The sequence below is a fragment of the Apostichopus japonicus genome, chromosome 10 (genome assembly GCF_037975245.1).
Source record: "Apostichopus japonicus isolate 1M-3 chromosome 10, ASM3797524v1, whole genome shotgun sequence".
Taxonomy (NCBI): Eukaryota; Metazoa; Echinodermata; class Holothuroidea; order Aspidochirotida; family Stichopodidae; genus Apostichopus; species Apostichopus japonicus.
The window spans coordinates 2,176,774-2,204,342 of NC_092570.1; the positions used below are offsets into that span (position 1 = coordinate 2,176,774).

The 27,569-nt window shown below is 39.0% G+C and overlaps 1 protein-coding gene across 1 annotated transcript; it reads right to left on the reverse strand.

Annotated features, from left to right (window-relative positions):
• Positions 1-5,308: 5,308 nt before the first annotated feature.
• Positions 5,309-23,840, reverse strand: LOC139974754 (telomerase Cajal body protein 1-like). The gene is made up of 11 exons (XM_071982150.1): positions 23,695-23,840; positions 14,480-15,338; positions 13,613-13,720; positions 12,861-13,061; positions 12,138-12,228; positions 11,364-11,496; positions 10,189-10,278; positions 9,088-9,206; positions 8,094-8,197; positions 7,015-7,167; positions 5,309-6,648 (listed from the first exon to the last, which is right to left on the reverse strand). Exons 2-11 carry the CDS (start codon positions 15,316-15,318, stop codon positions 6,477-6,479), a joined length of 2,010 nt encoding a protein of 669 aa, XP_071838251.1. The 5' UTR covers positions 15,319-15,338; positions 23,695-23,840; the 3' UTR covers positions 5,309-6,476.
• Between the last annotated feature and the right edge of the window lie 3,729 nt (positions 23,841-27,569).

The following is a 27,569-nucleotide window of genomic DNA, read 5'->3' on the forward strand; positions in this document are numbered from 1 at the left end:
ATGTGTTTCAGAAGATTAATCGGGTACAAAAACAGACAAGGGAGAATGCACATAAGAAAAGCTCGGGAAGTGCCATTTCGTGCAATCTGGGAGGCATTTTTTCAAAATTTTCTCCATTACGCTACGCGCCAACCAATGGTGGCGCGTAGCGTAGTTTGACCTTCCAAACGTCCCCCCCCCCCCGATAATTATGGTAGATGGCCACACTCTGATCTTCCGTACCAATCCCAAATAGCTTCCGACGCCCCTGTTAATACACGTACGTTTCACCTGGATGCCCTAGCAATCGGTACCTAGGAATGTAACTATGTGTAATTGTGTATTGCATGTGTATAGGCCTATAATAGCCTGCATGAGGCCATTTTCTTCATCGAATAATATAAAGAGCTCTCGAACATTCTAACGTAGCGCCTGAAACAAGATTGACAGGGGCAATTTTCCCAAAATAACACCCGAAATTAAAAAAAAGTATTTTGGATCCTGATTATGAGATATTTCGGACATGATATCCCTATTTTAAAGTTGGGTATATGCCGCATGGAAACCTCGGCAAGTGCCGTTTCCGGCCATCTAGAGGGTTTGTAAATCCCAAAATTTTCTTGTACGCTTCGCGCCAACCAATGGTGGCGCTACGCTTAGATAGTCAACAAGGTCATATCCCCCCCACTCAGAAGTACGGATCGCCGCCCATGAGCGTTGGTCGTGGTGGGTCTGGGCTGCATGGGGAGGGGGAGGGGGAAATGGATGGGAGGTGTAGTTGGCATATGGTTGTGGCATAACTTTATTTATGAGAGGGAGATAAGAGAAGCTGCAAGAGCAAACCGAATGAGCGACATATGACGTGAAGAAATGGTGGCAGATAACCTTTCATCAAACCTTAAAAAAAGGAATTGGTAAAATTGGTAATAAAGTGATGAGATTCAGATTTAAAAAGTATAAACCGTAAGTCATAGGTATAGTTCAACTAGCAGCAATCTAGGAAATCAAATCATATTCGTGTTTAACCGCCGTGCACCCTTATTTAACCTTACTGAATATTAAATCTTTTTTTGCCGGAATAAGAAACCTCAAGACTAGAAGGTCTATTCTTGCAAAAAGTTTGGCAATGTCTGCAAGTTTGAAATGTAAAGGGTGAGGTTTTCTATGGGTTGAGGGTATGTAATGGCGGTGGCGGGTAGGGGGGCTTGGAAACTAATCAATTTGTACTCTCTAGGACCTGCAGGACAGATTCAAGGCCGTTTTTAAAGTGAGATATAATGGACGTTCGTTGAAGCAGACTTCTTTATTTAGATCAAGATTCAAAGACGACCCTCTTGATTGACACATGTAGGATCACATTATCTATTGAGAAGAGGTACAGTCACACATGCATGGTAATCCACTTCCGAAGAAAAAGTCATTTTTCTAGGTCGTCCACTATAAATGGCTAGAACAAAGTATACAACTGTATACATAGGCCTACTATTGAAGTTACATATATGCAAACAATCTGGTATATATAGAGCTAGCTCTTCGGCTTTTTGGCTAAGATCATCTGTAGAATCTGTTCCTTTGCTTCGGGAAATGAGATACACATTTGACAAAGAATCTCACAGTCACAGTCTCTTTAAAAACTAAAGTATACTAGAGACGTGTTCTAACGGTTAGTGTTTGTAATGTCTAGAATTCCCGAATAGAGGAATAATCTACAATTAATTCACTCATTCATTCATTCATTCATTTCATTCTTTCATCCATTCATTCATTCACTCATACATTCATTCCTTCATTCATTCATCCATTCATTCATCTATATATTGTTTTCTTCAATATAGCAATTCGGTGCAAAGTACATAGTTTTAACGGTAAAACAATTAAAATGTAATAAAGAGAAAGTATGCTGAAATAGCTGGCGGGGTTCACATGTGCACACTCGCTGCAAAAACAATAAAAGATAACGTTATGGAACAGAATGAAAAAAGGGTTAAAAAAAAGAAAATAATACAACCAGTAAAATCTGCGACCCCAGAATATGACAATCTTAGCATCTTGGTTGATTTCCCGGCTGTACAGATGCTTTCTTGGGTAACTTCTCTTTAAATCGTATTTATATAGATACAGAGATTTGGCCTTCATTATGTTATACCTTTTCCCGCCCCTTTCCCTCTTCCCACAGTGATCACGCAGTAACATAAATTAATACACCCCATATTACCAAGATCACCTTTATGCGGATTCAAGAAACATTAGATCTAGCCCTTCTCTTACCCCACTTAAATTCAATAAAATTGTAGGCGTAACTTACAGTGGATATAGATTGTGAACTGATCTTCATCTGCCACTCGCCGCAGGGGTAACCCATTGTAGCGCTCCAAGCAACTGTTTGCTTCAGGTTTATTTACAAAGAAAAATAAGAAGAAGAAATAAAAACATATCTATTTTATCCCTTCATATTCATTCAAGAATCTTTAATCTGGGAAAGTACCTTTTCAACTAATCTTACAGGTTAAGTCTTTTGTGGTTAAACCTAAGCACCTTCCTATTTTTTTGCTTCTTCATTTTCTTCTTTCTTTCTTTCTTCAAGCAATGACCTATTCATTTTGTTTCTTCTCGTTCCGATCTGAATATTCAGACGTACTTTTTAGAGTATTATTCTATATATATATATATATATAGCCTATATATATAGCCTATATATATATAGCCTATATATATAGCCTATATATAGGGCCTATATATATAGGGCCTATATATATATATATAATAAGGTCCCAGGGGGACCGAAAATTCCAATATATTTTCTAAAACTTGCTCCTTATTTGTCAATTATGAGTCATATCTTATTTCTCTGGTTTTCTCTAATAATATATTTATATAGATATATATACAGAAATATGGTTTAAACGAAGCAAACAAAACCATATTTCTCTGTTACATCATTTTGTCTTCGCAGAAATTTAACTAGTACCGTACCTCTGATGGAAATTAACGTAATACTTATTATTCATCTTCCAAAGCATGACACTACAAAACTTGAGTAATCCAGTCTTCGGCTTCCGTACACTTAATAATGGAAGAGCACCATCCTTCATTATATATCTATGGTAACGAAAGGTTAAGCGATGCATCGAATCTTGTGCGGGAGTAATTTATACCGCCCTTAACTTTTTTAAGTTCACAACAAGCGTGAGTCAGTCTGCAAAGTGATAAGACAATATATTAATAATTCGTGATAATATTTCAACCACTGTATGGCTGGATTGTAAACAAGTAGAAACCACATAATACTTAACAAAGAGGGAAAAACGACAAACAAACGAATAAAAAGAGACGCTGGCTATAGAGAATTTTAAAGTTGAAAAGTTCATGTACCAAAGTTTCTAAATCTTAAAGTTGAGCAAATCCCATATTATATTGAGGATGTGATTTATTAGTAAGTCGAAACACCATTGTTCTCGCATGTTCTGTCACGGTACCAAATTTGTTTTCCAAAGTATTCAGATCTTCCAACATCATTCTAAACCCAGAACGGTGTCACTTTTCATTCATTCGTTCGTTTTATGCAACCATTTTATTTTCAAACATATCATTAGCAACCTTGTCCGTGCGTGCATGTAAGGATATCTTTTACATATAGTAACTACAAAATATCCAATAAAGGAGGTAGGATAATCTTTGTCACGCATGAAACTTGAAGGATCCAAATTGTCGCATTTTGTGCATAGGGTGATACAAAGCCATTTATAATAGCTTATAACATTGTATGTATTTATTCAACTTTTCCAACATCGTACATCCTACAGCGGTATAACTGTGTTACCGAACGATCATAACCAGCGACACTCCAACCCCCCGCCCAACCCGCTCGTATTGTTACCTGGAGCTAATCTGCATTCTCATTTCATAACTGGGGTTACCTATACACTTACAGTGCTTCTATATTTACATACGGAAAGTAATGCAATATATCCCGAGTGGAACAGTCTTGTCACGGTGAAGTATTCATCTTTAAATCTAATTCATTCAGGGAAAATCCCACATTTAGCCTTGAGGTTGTATTATACTTATTACTGTTAACGGGTCGACAAAACGTCCTTTTTCAATATTAATGTTCGTGATCATCGTCCAAAGTTAAACGAAGTGGAACTGTGTGGAATGCAGAACACATACGTGTGTATTAATTCACTATAGTTTGTCGAAACTACCCAAAATCCCTGCATGTCTTTTCTTTTAATTATGTAAATCCATCCTGGGTCTCATGTAAGATCACAGGTAAGTGAAGGGGGGAATAGTACTGGGCTTCAGTCTAAAAATATATGGACTAGAGAATAGTATATTGTAATTTTTCATAATCTACATGGTTGTCAAGGTTTCTGCCTCGACGGAGGACACGTCCGGAGAAATCGGTAACCCTAATCGAGTGCCTGTTTTCTCCACCTTTCTACTGTGAAAGTGAGACATTTCATAGGTTATATTCAAAATTTTCAAACCTGTCTTTATACATCTCATTGTCGTTTTGATATAAAAATCAAAATATAATAAGATTGATCAAACTAAAGAAGTCCTACAATATTTGTCAATCAATGTGATTAATTAATTTGAATCCTATATCAACGTTTTGTCGTCCATAACTTGTTTTCATGTCAGTATCAATCACATGAGAAAAAGAAAACAGATTGGGAAACTTCTATTTTTTCCAATTTTAATTTGATTGTACTAAGCAGCTAATGGTCACAGAGGTTACAGTATGGATTAGCAATACAAAATTGATTCAAAGAGTTACTTTGGGAGTAAAGTTTTGCCATAGCATTTCTGATAATTTATATTAATGTTCCAAAACATGGTCCGAAAGGATTTGAAATACTCCCTGATTATATATTCTAACAGCATTGATCAGTTCTAAATGTAAAAAGTTAGACGGCCTGACGTTTCGAACATAGGAGTGGTCTTCTCAAGTTTGCCTCTGAAGGTCCTAAAACGTCAGGTCCTCCAACTTTTACATTTATCTACTGCAGGCTTTTCTACAGCATAGATTAAGCAGTTTGTTAAGTTCCTCCCCTCTAATTAAGAGTTGAGAAGTTGTAAGAATAGGCAAACAGGAAGTTCATTTTTATCCTTAGTTGAGGATAGAGGTAGAGAGGAGACTAGAGTTTAATATCCATAGTTTGTTCCATATAAGATCAAAAGTGCTTTTGTAATTTGTTTTGAGAGGTGGCAGACAAGAACGGAAGCCTCTGAAATTACTTGCAACTTTCACAAGATTTGACTAATCTTGAAAACATTGAGAAAAACAAAAGACAACGGAGAAACTTGTCGAAGTCAATATAAATGCTTTCATTTTCTTCTTTTATTTTTCTGTGATAAGGTCATTTGAAAATACAAAAAAACACAAAAAACAAAACATTTTATGGAATATCACACAATCATTTTTATGTAACAACGTAACAAACCCAAAACAAAATTAAAAGGTAAAAACGGATGTAATTAAATGCCAGCTGTTTTAAGCTGTCTTGCAACCTATCGTACAGGTCACCTTACAACGATGTTTCTGAACCTGGGTCTCACAGATACCTAGCAGAGAGAGGGGGCATGACACAAATGTGGGATTCTGTGAGGGTAAAATGGTCCACATAAAACTTGGGGTCTGTAAAAGCTGAATGGGTTTGTCAACATTTTGCTAACATTTATTAATTGTCCAGACAGTCAGACCAAGTATGAGAGTTCCATCTCAGTTCCAAACATACATATTTTTTCTCACCTCTGCCCAACCCATGGTGGTGCTGAAGTCATTGACGAGATGCCATAAGTCTGCTGTTCATTGTCACTAGGGGGTCAGTGGATGGGAAAGACAACCTTGACCTTACAGGATATTAACGGTGGGTGGTTGTCTCATTACAAGCAGGAGTTTCAAAGTGTTACTGTAGTACTACTATATGGTAGAGTTTCTTCAAATATAAAGTTGTAAAGAAAGGTTTTTAGGTACCTGGATCTTTTCCCTTTGCTTCCCTTGACTACAAACCCTGTCTTCCCTATTCCTGTATCATCCCCCTTTACACACACTGGATCATTCTGTGTTTCATTCATGAACCTTCCATCCCCATTCCCCCTCCTCAATACCTTAATCAGGCTTCCTTTGCACCCCTGCATTCTCCTCACTCCCATAACTGTATCTTCTAACTTCCCTATTCCTGCATACCCCCCCCCCTTTACACACCTGTATCCATACCTGCATCACACCCCTTCCCATAACTGTATCTTATTCTTCCTTTTACCCATTCTCAACATCTATGCTTTCAAGCTGTATACAGGTGGACTTTTAGAAGCATTTTCACCACCTGGCTGTAACTCAGCAACTGTCGAACCACACAAACTGTATGGTCGATCATCGGTCAGCAACTGTCCAACCACACAAACTGTATGGTCGATCATCGGGTTACCAATCGTCAACTCTGTGCATCAGTGTTTAAGTTGATCTTTGACCTTCATGAGTGCCGACTTCACCTGTTTACATATAAAGACCAAATCTTCAGTGAGTTGTGGAATGTGCGCTCTGGTGTTTCTCTCTGAGCCTCTTCTTCTTCGTCGCTCTCTCCATCGCTCCCAGCTGATGGCTGAGATACCGTTCTCTGGCCTGACGCAGTAGCCAAGAGGGGTAAGGAAGGGTGCAAGCTGTAAGAAAGGGATAAGCAACTATGTAATGCTTCTACCTGAAGAAAAGAATTGATATCTACAATCCAAACAAACACTGATTTGATGGGAAAACTAAAACAAAGTTCTTATCTGAGAATTATTCACTATACAATTGATACAACACTATCAGGCTACAAGATCAACACACATTCATGCAGAGACCGCGCACATACAATTTGAAAAAATATTTTTCATTCCCGATGGTTTATATTTTCATAAAGAGCATCCAAAGAGATGTTTCACTGCTAAGGCGAATATCTAAACCTAGCTGGTTGCTATCAGGGAGGCTTTGCTCTCAGTTAATACCCAGGAGAACGAGGGAGTGAGAAATTGAACGGCCTTTACCTAACACCATTAGTGGTATCCTCGTTTGCTTTAAACTGTACAAGAGGATCAAGAACAGGAAGAGATGAATTCGTGGATGAGGAACAGTCCTGGCTGAGATCCCAAATGGTCACTTTACCATCTTGGTTGCCAGATACCAAATAGTGGTCCTCTCTGCAAATTAGATAAAATAAATAAAATAAAATAATAATAATATCAATACATGATAAAATTGTTCAAAGAAAAAATCACCAGCATAATGAATTTACTTTTGACTGCTATTCATAATTTTATTCTCAATTACTTTAAGAGCTCACAACTATATTACTGCCATTGCTGTTGAAATCTTAGGTCAACATAACATCTGATAAAACTGTTCAAGGCAAAATCACACTGGTACCTTGATAAAGGGTATTTTCAGATATTTAAGAGCTCCCAAATATATTCCAGCCTTTTGCTGTTGAAATCTCAGAGATAAAACTGCCTTCCTAGTAAACCCAGTTTACATGGCTATGCAGTTTCTTTTATGTTGGGCCATCTCAAAGATGGTTATTAGTCTAATGCAGATAGTTGTGTTTGCAGTGCAACTTCTATTACTTGCAAAACCTTCTTGGACTGAAAAATCATATTATTTTACAAAAGATGCTTTTTTTTAAAATATCCAGTGCTGATCAGTTACTTTCAATGTAAGCTGCATCCACCGACTAGAACATGCTCACCATAATTTTCGACAAGCTGTACCTAGTCTAGTCTTCTGTACATGTAAGAACATATGAACATTCTTTATCCCATATTTCCCCAGGGGCACCAAAATTTAACCTTAAGCCTCCTCGTGGACCATGGGTCCCGCGGTATGGCCCCCTTTGACTCGTCAAGCCCAATCGCACTTTTTGGAGAAAAAATAACAAAAACTAGCTTTCAAAGTGCATTGTACTAATAACTTGATTGTGAACAGAGTAAAAGAAGATTTACACAATCTGGATGATCGAATGACTGACTTCAGTGACAATGGTTCTGCCAATTACCGTAATAAGACAGTTGACTATCGCAAATAAAGGAAACGATGGAAAGATGGACGACGGACATATGAAGGAACTCACGGATCGATGTCGAAGTACATCCTCTGGTTGGTGGTGACGTTCCTCTCCATAGAGTAGAGGACTTCATTGGATTTACGGACATCCCAGCAGAGAATGCTGGTATCCTGTGTAACGATTGAAAACAAGTAAGAGTATGGAAATATGAGAAAGTTTTCAGAGTGTGACACTTTTGTGGCAAAAAAATCAAGCTTTACCACTCTGTTAGGTGTTTACAAATTCATGTCAGTTATTTGTAGCAAATTGTATGGTTGTCAATCATTGACGAATTTACAACGTAGAAATGATATTTGACCGGGTCAACTTCCCTCTGTCAGGAATCGTTCACATAGTCTACGACAAAATCATTTGAGTTAAATTCTTTTGGATCTAAATAAGAAGTTGAAGCAAGCAAGTGTGATGTCAAAAATATAAAAAAAACATGTTGTTTTTTCTTCAAAATTTGAATTCAATGTTCCCTGTTAACAAGTCGGAAATAAATTGACCCCTGAACTATTGTTCTAGAGTAGCTGATAACAGATGCAACATAATGTCAACTGCTACAAATGGAAAACATTCTTTGTCGGTTTGTTGCAATAATCTACAACGGAAGTTTACACACATTGGATCACTTAAACCTAATACTCAATACATAGACAATCATATTTAGGCATGAGAACTCTTTTAAGTGCAAGCTAAAAATTGCCACAGATTTTTCAATCACAGATTCATCAGCTTCCAAAGGAGCACCATGGCAAGTTTTAAAAATTGAATAAGTTGTATTAAAATTTAAAAATCTGTTACAGAGCAAAAGGGAAAGACATTTGGTTCACTAAGCTAACAAATCAATTTCCTTCTCGATGACAGAGTTTGTTCTTACCAACAATATAACAGACAAGTACCCTTTTTCTTACAAGACTCCCTTCCACTTCTGCAACTACTCTAATTGCAACAATTCTTAATTAACAATCTGAGGACGGACACTGCCGAGTGATATATGACAAGTTCTGTAACATACCATTCTGCTTCCACTGTAAATCCTGCAGCCGTCAAGAGAATACATGAGATAGGTAACACCGCTGGCCTGACCCCAAAGAAGTGTTATGGGGGATGGACAGGAGTCTGTGTAAACCCCAACTGTGGATGGTAAGAAGCAAACAGAACATGGTTCTTATAACAAACTGAAAGGTGCAGACATAATGCAATTGCTTTCCTAATTACCTATTACCCTTAACTCTTTAAAAAAAAAGGAACAGTTTCTTGCCGAAAAAGTTCCAGACTGTACAAATTTCAAACCAATATTCAATACAACAACAACACCACACTGAATATCTTCTTTCTCACACTAAACTGATAAAATGTTGTCAAATTAACAAGAGGACAAGATCAACAATGCAGCACCTAGAGATTTTTTATAGTTGGAAAGCTGGTTATTTTGGGCTGGTGTTTAAAAATCAGCACCTCCAATTTGATGGTGTTTGGCTACGAGCACCTGTTCCCAACTCATCATTACTTTACTCAGCAGTGTAACATGGTTTATGGAGTAAGAAATATATTAAAACTGTTTTCAGTTTCTTAACATTGAAGTGAACTGAGACAGCTTGCCAAATCGATTAGATCCATCTGTAGCATGGTATGTCAGTATCTTTGGCATTATTTTATGACCAGATACCGATAACATCATAACAACCTACGTTACTAGAAGAGTGTTGACACAATAATATGCAATGAGCTAGCGGTGAGGATAACAGCTTGATGACACAGTGAACTTCAGCTAGGCTTTACTACCGTACATTAACTATGAGAGAACTATAAATCTTAACTGTGTCTTGATATTACTGAGCAAAAATAAAGCTAGAACTGCTAACAACTCCCTCAAAATCTCCGGCAATAACACTGTAACAAACTAACAATACAGCTTTGCTCATAGATGCGTCTCAGATGATACACTGTCAACACACACACACAGAATGCTATGCATCTCTGCACTTATATAGCAATTTGGTAAAGCATTCTGCGATGCGATGCTGAACAGATTATTCCCCGGTTAAGAACGTTGTTTCCTCTTTCATAAAGTAAAGTATCCAATGTATGAACTTTTTGAAGGGTTGGTACTTACTGGTTTTAGAGTATGAACCTGCTGCAAACGCTTTACCGTTGGGATCCATAGCAAAACAGGATATAATTCCAGTCTGACCACCAAGTTTACCTGAAAATACAGCAAAACACAAAAACATAAGATTGGTCTGGCCTCTATAAACGTTACAAAGAGTTGGTTACTTTTTTAAGTACCAATCGTTACTTTTATCGATCCTCGGTTTTTCCTTTTGATTTCCATGACAACAGAAAGAGTCTACAGAGATGGTAATGATATCTGTATTTTCCAGGGCTCCAATTTACCAATGAAGGATAGTTGGCAATTAGCCATCAGTGCCGATACCACTCGCACGTAATGCCCTTAAAAACTCATCTCCTTAAAACTCTTAAAATCCCAACTCCTACCGACAGCAACAATTGCGGCGGTCCTCTGATCAAGATAGGTACTCTCATATTTATCTGGATCATAAAACTGCATTATCATAATAATAATCATGTTCGATTGATATAGCACTCTATACCAACATTATATTACCTCTGGTCAACGATAACCTGTCCCAGAGACTATCCCTCCAGTCGGCTGCAGTTATATACTGCGCCCAATGACAAGTTACCTCACAGGTACCCATTTTTAACCACTGGGTGGAGAGAGGCAATTGAGATAAAGCATCTTGCCCCAGGACACAATGTAATGAACTTAGGCAGGAATCGAACCAGCAATCCTGGGATCACAAGTCCGACACACTAGCCAATTGGCCACCACGCTCTCAAATTATTATCAGGGTTCAAACATTTGTTCACTTTGGAGATAAATGACATGTTGCCATTTCAATGTTTTAAAACGTGCCCTGGTGCTCCTTTGGAAGCTGATAAATCTGCCATGGTGCCATTGAAAAATCTAAGGCAATTTCTAACTTGCAATTAAAGGAGTTTCTCGTGCACAAATATGATTGTCCATGTATTGAGTATTAGGTTTAAGTGACCCAGTGTTGTAATGAGTTATGACTAGAGTCACTAAAATTACAAATCAAGTGACTAGAAGGTGAATGTGAAAGTTGCTTCCGATAGAACATAAGCAGTGACCTCGAGTAGATGGGTCGACTCGAAGCAGTCTCTGGTAATGATTTCACTCTGTATTACTGCAAGTCACATAAATGTAAAGAAGAAGTAGAATTAGGTATCCTTCCTCTGTCTTACCTTTTGTTTGTCTGCTTTGACATTCCTTCCCAGGTCTTGTGGTATCGAATATTTTGATGAGTTTGCTAAATCCACAGTACAGTTTGCTTCCATCCAGTGAAAAACCAAGTGAATGTGGAGTGATCAAATCATCCTATCAAGAACGAGAAAAAAAAAGAAATATGGTACCATTACATTCATAACAAATTTAGACATTTATGTGTATTGAGAGGAGTATGAGAGTAACCCTTGACTTCTGGGGAGTATCAACAAGGTCTACCGAGACTTTTGGCTGTGTTGATAATATTGGCAGACAGGAAAAGAGAAGAGGGTTTTTAGTATGCATGTCAAAAAGGAAAAGCTGCAGCAGCTGCACAATCCCCTGCAGCAAGGCTGAATCAGAACCAAACAATAGAGTATTATCTCTACAGAGAAGCAGTGCCTATTGTGTGAATTACACAGCCTACATAATAATACCCTATGCAGCCTAGCTGCAGCCCCACAGCACTCCATTTTCCATGCAGTGTCTACGATGTATAATTGGAATATTTGCAATATTGGAAGTTGACATTAGTAAGTTGAACATGCACCAAACCCTCAGATTCAATGGAATATATGTTTGCGTTAAGATTTATGAAAAGGTTTGGTTATTATGAAATTATAAAAATCAACATTCAAATAAAATCATTATTAACCATTTGTGATGCAAATTGGCCAATTAGTAATGCATGCCTAGATGATTCATTAGGTCTGGATAGGATACAAATCGACAGGGGACATAAAAAGGTCTCATACCATGTGGTTATGGGGTCGATAAGAGCACCTCATCTCACCATCAAAGGCATCCCACATGTGGACTGGGTGACCTCTACAGGAACTCACAAAGCTGTTTGCAAGAAGAAAAAAATTTCAAAGAGACATTGTCATTCATGCATGAAACATCTCCAGTAAACATCACAAGCCTGAAATTACTCTCACTTCATTTCTTGCAAAGAATGCCAAAATGTCCTAATAATGAGTCAGATGTCAACACGTTTAACAGCAGTCATGTGCAATATTGCAAGTCATGAGGGCAAACAAGCCGCTTTTCAATGTTTTCTCCAATATTTACCTAATATTTTTTTAAATCAATTTTACACAAAAAGTGCAAGGAAAATTGTTCACATCATTAAAGCAGTTTTTTTTATCAGGCATCAACAAATTTATCAGTCTATAGTTTGATACTAAAGTCCCAATACAGCATACCTGAAAATTGTTTGGAGCATGCAAAATTATGAAGCTTGTGGTTGAACGAAAAAAAAATCAGAATCCTAGGTTGATATGTTGCTAAATTTGCCAACCACTAGTTGTTGACCACATGCATAAAGTTGCTGTAAATATCCCTACAATAGCTGGACTATAATGATATCCTACCCTCCCCAATTTCCCACCCTCTCCTCTCTAAGTAAATAAGTCACATTCCGTCTTGCATAAGGTGACACCCCATACTAAACCATGAGTTCATCGTGATGAACCTACCAGCATGTTTCTGGTTGAAGAGATGACATCGGTGGGTACCAGCAGTAGTCGTAGATTAGTTCACCTTCCACCATCTTAAGGACCGATGTCAGATCTGGCACGGGAGTCCAGCTCTTGGGGAAGTACAGCTCACCAGGGAGGTTGAAAAGCCGAAGAACACCATCTTCGCTGTTGGTTAATATACACGTTCCATCCGGAGACCTGATAAGGATATATAGGTGTAATGATTAGTTCACAGAAATGACTGATATTAGGAGGGACAAAAAAGAACTGCTGAAAATGAGACAAAAAGGAGGTCTACAAAACTCGATCTTTGAGCAGGACAAATTTATAAAGAGTAGTTTATAAACCTTAACAAATTTTCAACTTTGGAAAGGAAAATGAACTCTGCCGGAAATTGCAGAAAGTATGAGTTCCCTTCGGTGCATGTTAGAAGAAATGTAGAAATATACACGCATGGCATTTAAATGAATGACTATCCATATACAGGTTGCCAAGTTGAGCAATTTATGTGGTATTTTTGTAAGATGACTTTTTTTGTAAAGATACTTTGAATCTCGTCACCCACCCCATCCATCATTCCTAGTCCTTTTCTGGCATTGTTTTCTTTCCTTTTCCTTGACTACATATTCTCATGCAAACATTTTAAGGGTAGCTATGACAAAGACCCTGCTAGACCCAAAACATTGAGACCCTCTGTATCTTTTACATCATTTTGAAACTGCTTGAAATTTTAAAGTGCAAATGCTTACCACTTACAACCTTTTAGAAAGTTGTTTCCCTCGTACAGAAGAAACTCATCTTTGGCAGTGGTCAACAGCGGAGGATCTTCCGAAAAACTGAGCGGTAAAACCTCGACCCTGAAGAGAGGAGAGAGCAAGCAAGCTTTCTTAGATCTCAAAGAAAGAAGATGATATCAACAATAGTGTCATCGTCCTGTTTGTATATAAATGTTTTGATGTTTTACTTTTAGTTTTCACCGTGGTCCTGTTGAACCACGTGTGCAGATTAAGGGTTAAAACCTCTGACTACCTTGTTCAGCAATCATTGAGCGTCGTCTTGGTGACAAATAGATTGGAGAGAGACAAAGGAAGGACTTAATACATAGCTAGAAACTCTGAAACAGACCCGACACACCTAAATCAACTAAAGAGAAGCATAACGACAGATGGAGATGGAGTTATAGCAAATGGCGAGACAGCAGCATCATGAATAATGTAGTGTTTGCAAATTGCAGAGCTAGTTTGAGGTATTTTATTTTGTTCTTTTAATGATCTGTGAACTCCTGCTTAGCACCCGAGTAGCACATTGATCACTTTTCATAATTTGAATATGCATACTGTATATATCACAGAATTTATAAAAGTCCAATGCGAACCAATTTCATCACTTATTCATCAAATTGATCAAACAATCTACAGTAAGAGCCAGGGTTTGCTTCTGAGGTAACAAAATCCTTCTATATTTATGATCTTGTCAGTGTTTTCTTTACCTTTGCTTTGGAGGGGGGGGGGGGGGGGAGTCAGGGAAATTTCAGTGTATTTGTAACAGTGCCCCTACAGTAGGCAATCATTAATACACAATCAACATTAAATTATCTGTTTGTGAATACAACATACCTGTCTGCGTCCACCAATTCTAGTTCTGCTTCAACTTCTGCTGCCTCCGAAGGTTTGGTTTCTATGGTTACCGTTGACATCACCACCACCTTCTCCTCCTCTTGTGCAATGCCCAGTCCAGAGTCACTTTCTATTCCTTCAGCATTGGCTATTGTATCCTCCTCTTTCTCTTTAGGAGGGGATTCCCCTCGAGGGGATTCCCCATGAGGGGATTCCCCTCCTGAGGCAGCGTTATCCCCCACTAACATCTGGCATTCCGATTGTACCAAATCTTGTTTACTTATTTTACTCTCCTGAGCATTCTCTTCTCCCTCCATAGGAGATCCACTTCTTTTTCTACAAGATATATCCCCACTTGGTCCCCCATTGTCCAAAACCTCTTGTACCTCCACTCCCCTATCTTTCTCTTCTGTATAATCTTTCTCTTCTGTATAATCTCCTGCACAAGATCCAATATCTGTTTCCCTCGGTGAAGATTCAAGTTTTAAAACTTTTTGTTCCTCTTCACAAACAGCTTCTTTTACTTCCATTTGATCTAATTCTACTCCCCTCTTGTCCTTCTCTTCCGACAGAACTCTATTTTCTCTCGTCTTTAAATCCGTTTCCACCGCATTCCCTTCCATGCTCCTCATCTCTCCTTTGTTACGAGTTCTCAAAAAGAGCTCAAACTGCTCAAACAAATTCACTTCCAGCTCGTTTTCGAGCTCGTGCAGTTTTTCAGCAATTTCTAAAGTTTTATCTTTGTCGGCTTTTGTGGAAGTGGAGCTGTCCAATACTGACAGAGGTTCACTGCCAGTTTTCTTTGAAACTTCACATTTTCCTTCAGTTTCTTCCTCCATATCCTCAAAATAGGTCCAAACTTTTAATCAGTAAAAAGAAACACCAATATTTCTCAATCTCGCTGCCTCAAGAAAAATGTTTTGGCATGTCACAACTTTCTATATCAACTGTTGCAAAGGGAACTACAAATAGAAGTAAATGTTTCTCCATTAATACGAGGGAAAATCAAGGGAAATTTAACCTGGAAGGAGGATCATATTCCAGTCTGGTAAAAAAAAAAATCTATTAACAGAAAATCCTTATTTGCAAATTTCCATGGTTGATCGGCACTAAACATTCTGCCAATCTGCAGGCCCAATTCTGTATCGGAAAATACTTGCACTTTCATCTTACATGCAAATCACTGTCAAATGATAAAACTGTACATACATTGTTTTAAGTTTCCTTACATAGGAACAATGAAAAAGAGGCATAGGTAACATGACAAATTAAGATAAAGTTCAAGATGTTTAAAGAGAAATCTTGTTTCTTAAAAGGTTTAATTTTTTTTGTCTTATCTTTATTTGCACATTTTTCATGTTTCTATGCATTTTTTCCCCTCTTTTTGTCTATTGATAATTTTGATTTTAAAAAGATTAACAAAGCCTTCCAGAATTAAAATATGAATAAGATAACAAAACACTGCCAACAATTTTATCTTGGGCACATTAAGAACCAATCTCTCAATCTTCAGGTGCAGCTTATTGCTTTTATAGGCCCGAAGCTCTTACACAACAATACTGAAACAAGTGGAAATAGGGTTTCGACACAGCCCTGTGATATGGATTTTTTTGTGCCTTTGAGGTTTCATTTCAGACTAGAATACATTCAGCAATCTTTATCACTAAATGAAACCTTGAAATTCAAAGATTTTTACACAAAATTAGATGACAAATGCAAACAGGATGCCTCATTGGATGTGCTAGTAAAGCAAAAGTACAGATTTATTTTCTCCAGACCCCCCACTCTGCCCATTAAGTATTCTGGCTTCATTCCCTTTTGGACCTAAACATAAACAGCGACATTGGCTAGTCTGTTGTCTTGTCAGACAAAGAATCTTAGAATTTTTAATTCCCTTTTTTCTTTTTTGTGAGGGGTGAGGCAATTGGTAAAATATATGGTGCCAATAACTATCAGTAATATCAGAATTCTTTGAGGGGGAGGGGGAGGGAGGGGGAATGGAGGCATTTGTCTGCCATAAATGACCCTCTCCTCCAGCTTCAAGACAACATGTTTGATAGCGAGAAGTGCAGTAACTTCACTTGGAGACTCACTGAGTGGTAATTTACACAAGTCAATGTATAAGACACCAGACTTTACTACTGTGTTACAGAACCATACACACAGCAGTTATGACCTAAAACTTTTTAGCATGTCAAGTTATAAAAAATTGTTTACAAGTTTCCTTTTCTGAGGGTTCTAAATTCAATCTCTCAGTGAAGTCAAATTGCTCTGAGGATCAGAAAAAAAATCGAATTATCGTTTGATTTTTGCACCAAATGAGAAAACAATAATAACAAATATTAAATAACATATAAACCCTATTAAACTGTGTTAGGTAACAGCTGCTGCTTTAATTGTCTATGCTTAATTATTTCCACCATTGACAGTGTTAAAATAATGAAACTTTATGCACAACTGTGAAAATCAGCCATCGATCGTAGCGTTAACTAAGCAGACCCCTACAGCCAGGTAGACTTAGTAGGCTTTATGTCTAATACAGAAATGATTGAGGTAAGTGTGTGTAGACCACAAGTGTACAAACTATTAGGATCTGCTGAAATACAAGTTTATGAAACACAGTAAAGTATCTGGAAGACTATTAAAACAAGAGAAGATAAAAAAAAATGGTACTACTATTTAAAAATGATAAACTAGGTCGGTAAAAGGGTCAGTACATCCGATTGATGTCATCGTCACTCCCTTGAAACCCTTCCGTTGCTAGAGTAGACCTGTCATCTGAAAAGGACATGTATCCGACATAGGACCCAGCATCACCGGGGCGATAATACCCTCCTCCCCCTAACGATGATGTTGAGGGCGGGAACTGGGAGGAACTGCCACCCCCTAAACCACTCTGGAAGGAGCCTTTGAACATCGACTTGTTATCGTTACTATCCGGTGTGAATCTCGAAAAGTCCATTCCGGAGTATCCCATCCCCAAGGGTGGATACATGTTGTATCCTTGAGGATCTGTAGGGTAGCTACCGCCGAGGCTGGACCACATTCTGTTCGGTGATGTTGAGGATTTCAGCCCTCTCCTTCTTTTCCTTCCAATACCACCTCCTCCACTACCTCCACCAACTCCACCTCCTCCTCCGCCACCTCCAGCTTTTCCCTGTCCTACCCTCCGGTCACCAGAATTCTTCCTCTTTCCTCTACCACTCTGTTGACCACCATTATTTTGTCTGCCTTCTCTGTTTGCGTTGCCTCTGTTCCTGTCAGGAGCTGGTCGTCCGCCTGGTGATCTGAGGTCACTTTGTCCAGACGTACGCCTCCCACCTCCTGAACCAATGTTGTTACCCACCTGAGCCCGAGCTCCTCTGCCATCATTTCTCCCTCCTCTACCCCCACCACTACCACCGCTATTATTTCCACGACCACCACCACCACCTCCACCACCACCTCCCCCTCCACTACCCCCTCCACCTCCACTACCTCCTCCCCCTCCACTGCGACCACTACCGCCCACTTGTCGTTTGGGTGTTTCACTGTTCCCATCCGGTAAATGAACATGATGATTTTCAAAGCTTGACTTATACTCTGCTGAGAATAACTCAAAGGCAAGTGGCTGGTTTACGACTTCAGAACGTGCCTTGTTGTTGTTTATTTTCAAGGCATCCAAGTACACCCGTCTTCGACCCCTCGTGGCAAAGATGGAGCCCTTGACCGAAGTATCGCAAAGGTCAATCAGACACTGTCCCAAGTTGTTGAGAAGATCATGCTTAATTTCTTCCTCTGCACTCTTTTCTCCCTTGACAATTTTTCCTAGCCCCGCCAGGAAATAAGACGCATAGGAGATGATCCTCAGCTGGTACCGGAACAAGTCGTCCGTACTCTGAATGTCGTGGTTGAGCCGTGACAGATTTTCCGGTAAGATGTTCCTTCGCTTTCCTCCTGACCCTTGCGCTTTAACAATGTGGGGCACCATGTCAGAATTAATCCTTGGGTTCCAACCGTAGGCTTTCATGTCCTCCATGGGCCAATAGTAACGATGATTCTGCTTCTTGCTGACAGAGGCCACATCGATGAGGCTCTTTTCTTTAACTTTCTGCCAACTCTTCTTGACTATGCCCTCGGCTGGCAGATAACTGCAGGAGCTCTGGTTGGAACTAGACACGGTGTCATCTAAGACTGATTTCTCCGCAGTAGGTGGCATGACATCCACAAGGGAAGAAACCTTGTAAAGGTACTCTTCCCACTTAACTTTCTCTTCATCATCTTCCCACAGAACTTTTCCAGTTGCCTGGGCATCTTTCTTTTTGGATTCCGTGGTCACATCTTCTTCTGTCGTCTGCTGCGCTTTGCCTTTGTCAGGGACATCTACGTTCATGGCTCTCTCGCTCTGCTCTTTGCCAGGTTGATCTTCGTCCTGTTTGGCTTCTCCATCCTCCACCTTTCCTTTGACGACCTGTTCCGCCTGTTTCTGTGCCATCGCAGCCTGCTTCGAGACGTTTTGAATCACTGACATCATCTGGTGCAACTGGGCCTGAAAGTTCCCCAGCTTGAAGTCCAGAGCATCGTTAACCATATTGTGAATATCCTTAGGAGTCATGGAAGCCGATTTGACACTCTGGTCATCTCCTGCTGTATCTTCAAAGTCATCCTCGTCCATTGTTTCACCCTCTTCCTCCTCCACAGGGTGTTCCTCATCTTCCTCTCCCTCTACAGGAAGTTCCTCGTGGGTGTCTGCATACTCTTCCTTATAGTCCTCCTTTGTTTCACTGGCTGCATTTTCAACCTCTTCTTTAGCTGGTGCTTCAGTTTCTAAAGGCTCATGACTGTTGTCATCATCAACAAGAACAAAGTCATTGCTGGCTGCCTCTAATGGGTGCACATCCTCCTGAACTTCATCTTGGCCCTGTGGATCATTGCTTACGTCTGTCTCTGACATTTTTACAATTAATAGTTTAAACCCCACAGAATAGACAAAGGGTGCATAGATTCAGTAACAGCAACTGTAAAAAAAGACTTTTTTTTATTAAAAATTCTAAACAATTACAATACCTTGTAAAACTGTTGGCAGATGTTATCATGAGAAGGTTAATTTGGAACAAACAAATGTAGTATTGCTCTATGAACCAACAAACTACAAAGTGGGAAAACAACAAAACAAAAAAAAGCAGTAAATTAGCAAGGAAAACTAAAATACCATATGACAGTGTTTGTAAGTAAAGTGGCAAGTTTTACCAACAAGGGCTTTTAACAGTATTGTCTTTGGAGAGAACTTTCCTCTTGTGAAGATTTATAGGACACGAATATGAAGCCAAGAATCTACTTTCTTTGGCAAATATGAAGGTCCAGGAATAACAGAACTGGTATTCCTCTAGAGTGGTCTGTAATTACACTTGACTTCACGACTGTTCCTTGTATATGTGGTTAAGCCAAATGTATCGAAAGGAAAACAGGTTTCCCTTGAAGCATTTGCTGATTCCAGATAATTCTAGGTAGCTGTCAACAGCAGTAGTCAGACCTGATACACTAGTGCAGTTTGCTACCACAGGTTGTACAGGGCCTGTATCAAATGTTCAGCACAACACGTGCCTTACACAACAGGGAGAGAATTAAGTGACAGCAGGCCGGCCTCTCTCTTTTCTCTCTCTTTCTTTAACTGAACTGAGCCAGCCTGAGTGACTGCAAAGTCAAGAGTTCTAGGATAAGTTTCTTCTTCCGATAAGAACCACAGACTGGGCTCATGAGCATAACACAGGTTTTATCACAACTTCCACTATGGAGGCATCAGTACATCAATGTTGTGAATATGAAAACCTGTTGATGGAAGACAAAAAAGCTGTTGATGGCTGGCATCTGGCAGTGAGCCATGTTAATTATAAGACCACTTCAGATTAAAGAAATGAGCAAGGTCTCTCACTCCTTTATGGTCTCATATAGACTCATATCGGTCAATCTTACAAAGCTGCATGGGCTGATGATCCATGCAGCTTAATTTAATGACACTGGCAACACTATCCTGTAATCCATGTACAAAATAGACACGGACATGCTTCACATGCATATCATCAAAGTTATCTGGCACACTTACCACCGGGTCACATTGAGCTAGTGATTAACTTTTAATCAACGCTGTGGCATCTACTGGTGTGATGTGGCGACTACAACCTTAGAATAGGTATGCTGTCAGTACAACAAAAACTTTTGACACATGTATGTTGATGATATGCTCTGCCTTGAATATGATTACAAATTCATCATTTAATGCAATATGCAGATGTTTGCATACCCAACAGCATTTGAAGACATCCTCACCTGTAGTGTCAAACATATTATACTGTAGCAGTGTATCAATCCACCAGTCTGTGTAGAGGACCTAACTTTCAACTGTGCACATATACTTCAGTATCTGCAATAGTGCAAATACCCTGCTATGTTTGCAAGCTTGATACATACTGCCTGATAGAGCAATAAGACACGTTGAGTAATACTGTACATGAATGTATAACCATCAGCCTCTGCATGTAAGCTGTGGTTTATACATGTATAGTATAGCAAAACATTTTCATGATATCAAGCTTACAAGAATGATAATCACTACAATTTTGAATGCACCCACTGTCATACTGTACGTCAATAGTGAGACTGTCTTGTCAGGTTCACAAATTGGGGAACAGAATTGAAAAAGGCCATGTGTTTTTAATACAAAAACTGGAAATGTTTCAAACACTTTATGTACTGAAAGTACATGAATGTAAAACATTGCCAAGAATATATCCTCCGCAGGAATTTCAGCCTGCTGAGTAGAGAGTTTTAAGGTAAAGATATGGTGCTACTCGTATAAGTGATGTGTCATGTTCAGTCAAACATTTATCAGCTTATGCAGGACTTTCTATTCCAAATCCCCAAACAGACAGTGTTTGCTTTAGTCGTCAGTGAGAAATATGTCATGTGGTGCTAGTACTTGAGGTGACAATTTGGGAGAGATTTTCCACCAGACTATGCAGAGTGCTGCAACAATATGAGATGTCTTCAACTCCAGTTCAACAACTAACAAATGTTACAACATCATATACGAGCTGATAGTATTGAGTGCCTGATATTTTGAAACCGATGGTCCAACATTGACATTGTGAAATACCCATGATAAGCATACACAGCTTGCTATTCAATCGTTCACACACGCTTTGATCTGAAAAGGACTGGTCATGAAAGTGTGTCCATCAGATGGCTGAAGGATACAGTACAGTGCTGCAATAGTTCAGTTACCTTCACTCTGAGCTTGGCAAGAGTCACCTCATCTCACAGTCAAATCATTACAAGTAAATCTAAGTACCGAAATCAAGTTGTGTCATTGACTCAAATCACTGTCTTTTTCTCTTGGCAAGAGACTTACAAAAATTGTCACCTTAACCTTAAAGGTACTGGTCAAGTCAAAAGTGCTGTCGGTGCTGCAGCATCTTGCAGCCAGGCTGCATATGAAATAATCCTTTGTGCACTGCAGCTTCACACAATAGACACTGTTGGTCTTCAGAGATAATCCCCATTGTCTGATATTGAATTCCTTCTAGCTGAGCAGGATTTTACAGCTGCTGTAGCTATTTTTATTTGACACGTATGTGGTGCGGCCTCAAAAAAAATAATGAGTGATTCAAGTCACAACTCCTATTAAATGCTGGCTGCACTTTCCTGAGAGTTACAGTGGCAGATACAGTAATGGTAGCTTGTAATATAAACAGCCAGGTATATAAGAGGTATACTGACAGTTGATGGAAGGAAACAACAGCTCAAGCAATGTTTGATTCAACTATGCTGAAAGCTATTTTGGCATCATATATGAAGTGCAGACATGAAGCTTCTCAAATACTTCAGTCGAGTGTGCAGTACAACTATAATCTTCGCGCAGACGGATACTTTCACTAGACGTGTACAGAATGCTAAGTAAATTTGCATGCCTTGACTTGGCATTTATTATTTATTGGCCAAGGTTTGTCTTCTTAAGCAGACTTACTGTAGCCAGCTATACTTAAGCTTGGTCTTTGAATAGGCCTAGTTAGATCTCCCCACTCCGAAACTGAGCATCAACTCTAGGATATGTCTTTGACTTGTTAAATATTACTAGGCTGGGCCTATTATAAGGGTAAATGGGGAATATGATGGCAACAGGATCTAAGAGAAAGCTAGGATAGGCCTAGGTCTTCAAAGTGACCTAGCATTCAGACTATAGTAAGGCCGTCTCCGAATTGTCGTTCTCAAAGTGATTACATTGCCGGCTATGGTGTAACATCAGACCTCTGACTGGTATTGTGGTCGTTGTGGGGGCGTTGTGGTCAAGTGGTTAAGGCAGTGGACTTGTGATCTAAGGATTGCAGGTTCGAGTCCTGGCCAGATCATTGCATTGTGTCCTTGGGCAAGGCACTTCATCTCCATTGCCACTCTTCACCCAGGTGTATAAATGGGGCCTTGCAATGTAACTTGTACATAAAGTTATTTGCACCTGTTTGTGGGTGCAACTTATGGATGTGGTGCCCCAAGAGAGATTGATTGAATTGGGCACACTTTGGTGTGTGGCTGTGGCAAGTTACCGATGACCAGGGATTAAGTTGTAAAGTTGTGTTAGCCTAGAGGGCCTTTGGCCTTGCACAAGACTGAAAAAATTCAACTTTATTCTGCAATTAATCTGAAAACACTTCCCTAGTATAAGGTTAGCCTCCCAGTACTAGCCTTATTCCAGTCATATTCCTAACGTTATTCTAGGCCTAAGAACCTCAGCCTCTGTTGTACCATGGAGCTCCATGGTTGTACTGACTGTTGGTCTGTTACTGATACTGTTAGTTAGTGGTATTACAGTACTAGTATTACTAGTTACAATAGATACAACTTAGTTTTACTAGCTCACCTGAAGTGCCTTGTTGCAAAGTTTCTAAGCTATATGGGCTAAACAATTGAATTGTTATTTATGGACTAGGCTGTTGCATTTCAACATTGCGCTGTTTGCCGCATGCTCCTGTTTTAACTATTTGCATTGCTTTAAAGTTTAATTTCGTTTAGACCTCTACGGTAGGCCTACGTTAGGCTTAATGCTATGTCAATATGCTGGCTACTGTAGCCTTTGCTAGACTAGCGTTAGTCTCAGTTGTAACTGGCGACTTCATGACCTTTACTAGGCTTTAGTCTAGGAACAAAACTATCAAAATTAGTGGTAAATGTATCCAGTGTGTTACCATAAGAAGTCAAATTCCACTTTGTGGGGTTTACTTTGATTTGGCAGGCGGAAACCACTGTGGCAACGTCTCTGTACCTATCCAGCGAGTTTGTTGGTACATAATATATAAATGCACATGTGTTTTGATCGGTTTTGCGCAAGCGCTTTGATCAAAGTGGCTGAGAACAGCCTAGCCATATACATACACTTTAGTTATATTAAATTGGATGTGAGGGGAAAGGCGCAGAGGGAGACGGGAAGAGGGTCCAGGCAAGAGAGAGAAGATGGCGAGACTTCCAGTTTGCGGGATAGGGGGTGGGGTGGTGGGTGAAAGGGAGGGGCCAGAGATAAACAGAGGAGAGGGGACAGAGATGGGAAGATGAGGGCGAAGGGTGCACCATGGGAAGGAAAAGTCAGAACTTTGATATAAAAACATCATTACATAATTGTAATTCACTTTTCCTAATTTGCCCTTTTCGTCAGCACTGTACCTCCCCCACCTCACCTTACCCCTTCCCACCCAACATCCAGCTGTTTTTACCATTATTTATTGGCCTACAGGTAAACTTCTTGAAGATCATGCGCGCGTGATGTATGAGACTGAAAAGAATACATACACAGAGCAAAAGTAAAAGAAAAAAAACACAACATATATTACAATTATGAACAATGCAGAATACTTCTGCCGATCTATTTGATCAAAAAATTTATCATTTACAAAAATATTAGCTTCTAGTGTTCAAAGAAAAAAACCAGTTGTACAGAGGATTACAGTAAAATTATCAGATCAAAAGCTTTTCAACCCAGATTCATGCATGATATAGCAATTAGATTTTGAGCCATTTATAGACACAGACGCAGAAAATCTATGATGAACAAAACACACCCATCATATAAACTCATGTGGGCAATGAACATGGGTAGTTAATATGCATTTAAAAATTATCAGGTTAAATAATGTGCAATTTTTTGGTCATTAACTACAAAATTGAGATACAATGAGGAGGAGAATCGGTAATGAAGGGGAGGATGGGGAGACTATGGGGAGAATGGGTGTATTATTAGACCTCTAACAGCCACACAGCTAGCTGGCATTTGGGACAATTTCTCAACATTGTCAAATGCTGTTAGTACATCTGGATACCAGTGGTTATGATCACCCACATATTCAAGAAAACATAATCACAGCAAGAATGAAAACATGTAACTTTAACATTTGATGCAATCAGGATTACTGGATATAATTTGTTCCATCTTACACAAGTTCTTAAAATAAGAGAAAACTGGAACATTTTGTAACTACCAAAGGCACACCTGACAGTGAGCAGTTAATTAATATTTCACTGGTATAAGAGCACGCCAAACTTTCAGGTGTCATGATGTGTGAAGAAGCAAAAGTATCAACCGTTCAGCAACTGAGTCGATTTATGACTAGTATTCGCTGAAAACTTACAAACTATAATGACTAACCAATAATATCAAAGCCCTCCCTTCTCAACCCCCCCCCCCCATCATCCCCCACCCCTTGCTCAATACCACATGAACATCCACAATGGAGGGTGTAGAGGTAGCATCTTTTAACATAGTACTCCACTGATGTTATACTTTTAATGCTTTTAATGCAAAACAGGCTGTTGATACTCAAGTCATTACCAAAATGGATTTGGTATTAAATTAAAATGCCAAAAGTACAAATAAATATAACTATACCATGTTAGGTCGGAATCTTGAATGAGATGTATCGCGAGAAAGTATCACACTCTAACTGTACCAAGGAGATTAATTTTAAGGTTATCTGAATTACTCCAAATGCTTGGCTTCTCTGAAGCATTCCACAAAGTAATTTCATGGGGTGGATCCAGGATTTTATAAAGAGGGTCAAGGGTCAAGTGTGGAAGAGGGTCAAGAAGGGTCAAGTGTGGATGGTGGAGGGAGGGAGGGGAGTCTGAGTATGGTGAATCTGACATCAACAAATCTTCCACAACTTTTACAACCGCAAACTTAACATCAACATATCCAATCTTGGGACTGCAATACTTGTATCAGTATAAACACACACACACACACCCGCACATACATTTAGTTATATATACCTAATAATTGAATGAACGCAACAACTGTGTTACCTCTTCCTTAATTTGCAATCAAAAAAGACATTTAACCCTGAGAGCTAAGGCATAATAGAGTCAAGTATTTGTTTACTACAATTTCCATTAAAACCCTTGTATAGCAGCTGGTTGTATTTCCAAAACTTAAAAGTCACAAAACCACATTTCCACTTCCAAACAGATTTCTCAGAGTTACCCATCCAAGCATGTCACATGCAAACAGTACAAAACTTCTATTCCCAAATGCAAAGAAACGTGCAATTATGCCTGTTACTTTTCTTTTGAGATAATGACTATGCTAAATTCAGCCTAGATTCTTATATGTAAAGCAGATGAGGCCTATTTCCAGCTCTATTTTCTTTGTCTAAATTTATGAAACCACTGCTCCCTTTTTGTTAGAATTTTCTTTAAGGGAATGAGTTGATTCCCAAAACCATTAATACTAAGAGCCTTTGAGCTAACCAGAACAAGTCCCTTCCGATGAAAGATCATGCGAAGGATGTCCAATGTCTCTAAGGCTTTATTGTCATTTGTAAAAATTAGTTAAACTAGTTGAACAAACGTCTCGATTGTAAAGCCCCTAAATGTCTATTCATACCTACCTGCACTGCTGTAACAGACCGTAATATGGAATTGCATTATGTGAGACTGCAAAGTTTTACAGCAAGTACAAAACTTGTCAACTACATCAGGTGAATGTTCCAAGAAGCAGTAACACATTACTCTTATCCTATGTGAGGTGTATTGGTTTGTTTAATAAGCTGTTATACCATGCAAGGGGATTAAAACAGCACCAGAAAGTAATAACTGAGGGGAGAGAGAAGAAAAGAGCCCTATTTTTGTACAAATGCAGACATTAGTTGTGTAAATCAGTGATTTAAGAGACTTGCAGATAAGGAAGCAATAATACTGTCCAGCAAAGACTAAACCCTGTCCTTCAATATCCTACCATTCTCTTTGGATGTACAAAGATAAAGAGATAATATCTTTCACCTGTGTTTAAATTTGAACCCTTTTTCACATTTCTTAAGTATTCCTCATTATTTTGAGACTCTAAACCAAATTGACTGTACATTTAAGTTGTTTCATTTCTTTAATTTTTTCTTAAATTCACTGCAGATTCCGGTTGTTTCTTGGTGAAGATAACTAAACCTGACCATAAATGACAGAGACTGACTGTAAAATAAGACTTGACTGAGCTATAAGCAATGTTAGTGAAAACTCTATAGTACCATGCATGAGTAATAAAGTAAAAACTATTGTAGGATATACAGATTGATGTAAGAAGGACATTACAGGTGGTTAGGACTGATCTATACATATGAACTGCCCATCGTGGGAAACACCATGGTGACAGACATAGAAAGGTTAACATTCCCACCCCTCCCCCCCCTCCCCCAACACTCCTCCTAACACATGCCCAATGGTATAAGATGAATAAACAAAGCCAGCTTTTAGCTTCTTAAACAAAATTAAACTTCTAGTAGCATTACAAATGAAGGAAAAAATCTGTCAATTATATGTTGCTGTCACCCTTGCCCCACCCTACCTCCCTCGGTTAGTGAAGGATAAAATCAATCAATTAATTAATAAGTACTATCTGACAAATATGAATTGTCGTCACCCAAGCCACCCCCCCCCCCTCCCCACTGTCCTGCTTCACTCATTTAGATTGCTAAATCAAACACAGATCACATTAGACTATGTCACCAATGCTATTCTGTTCACCTTTGACCTCATACATAGAAGAACTTCTGTTTGAACTTTGACAATCAAGTAACATTAA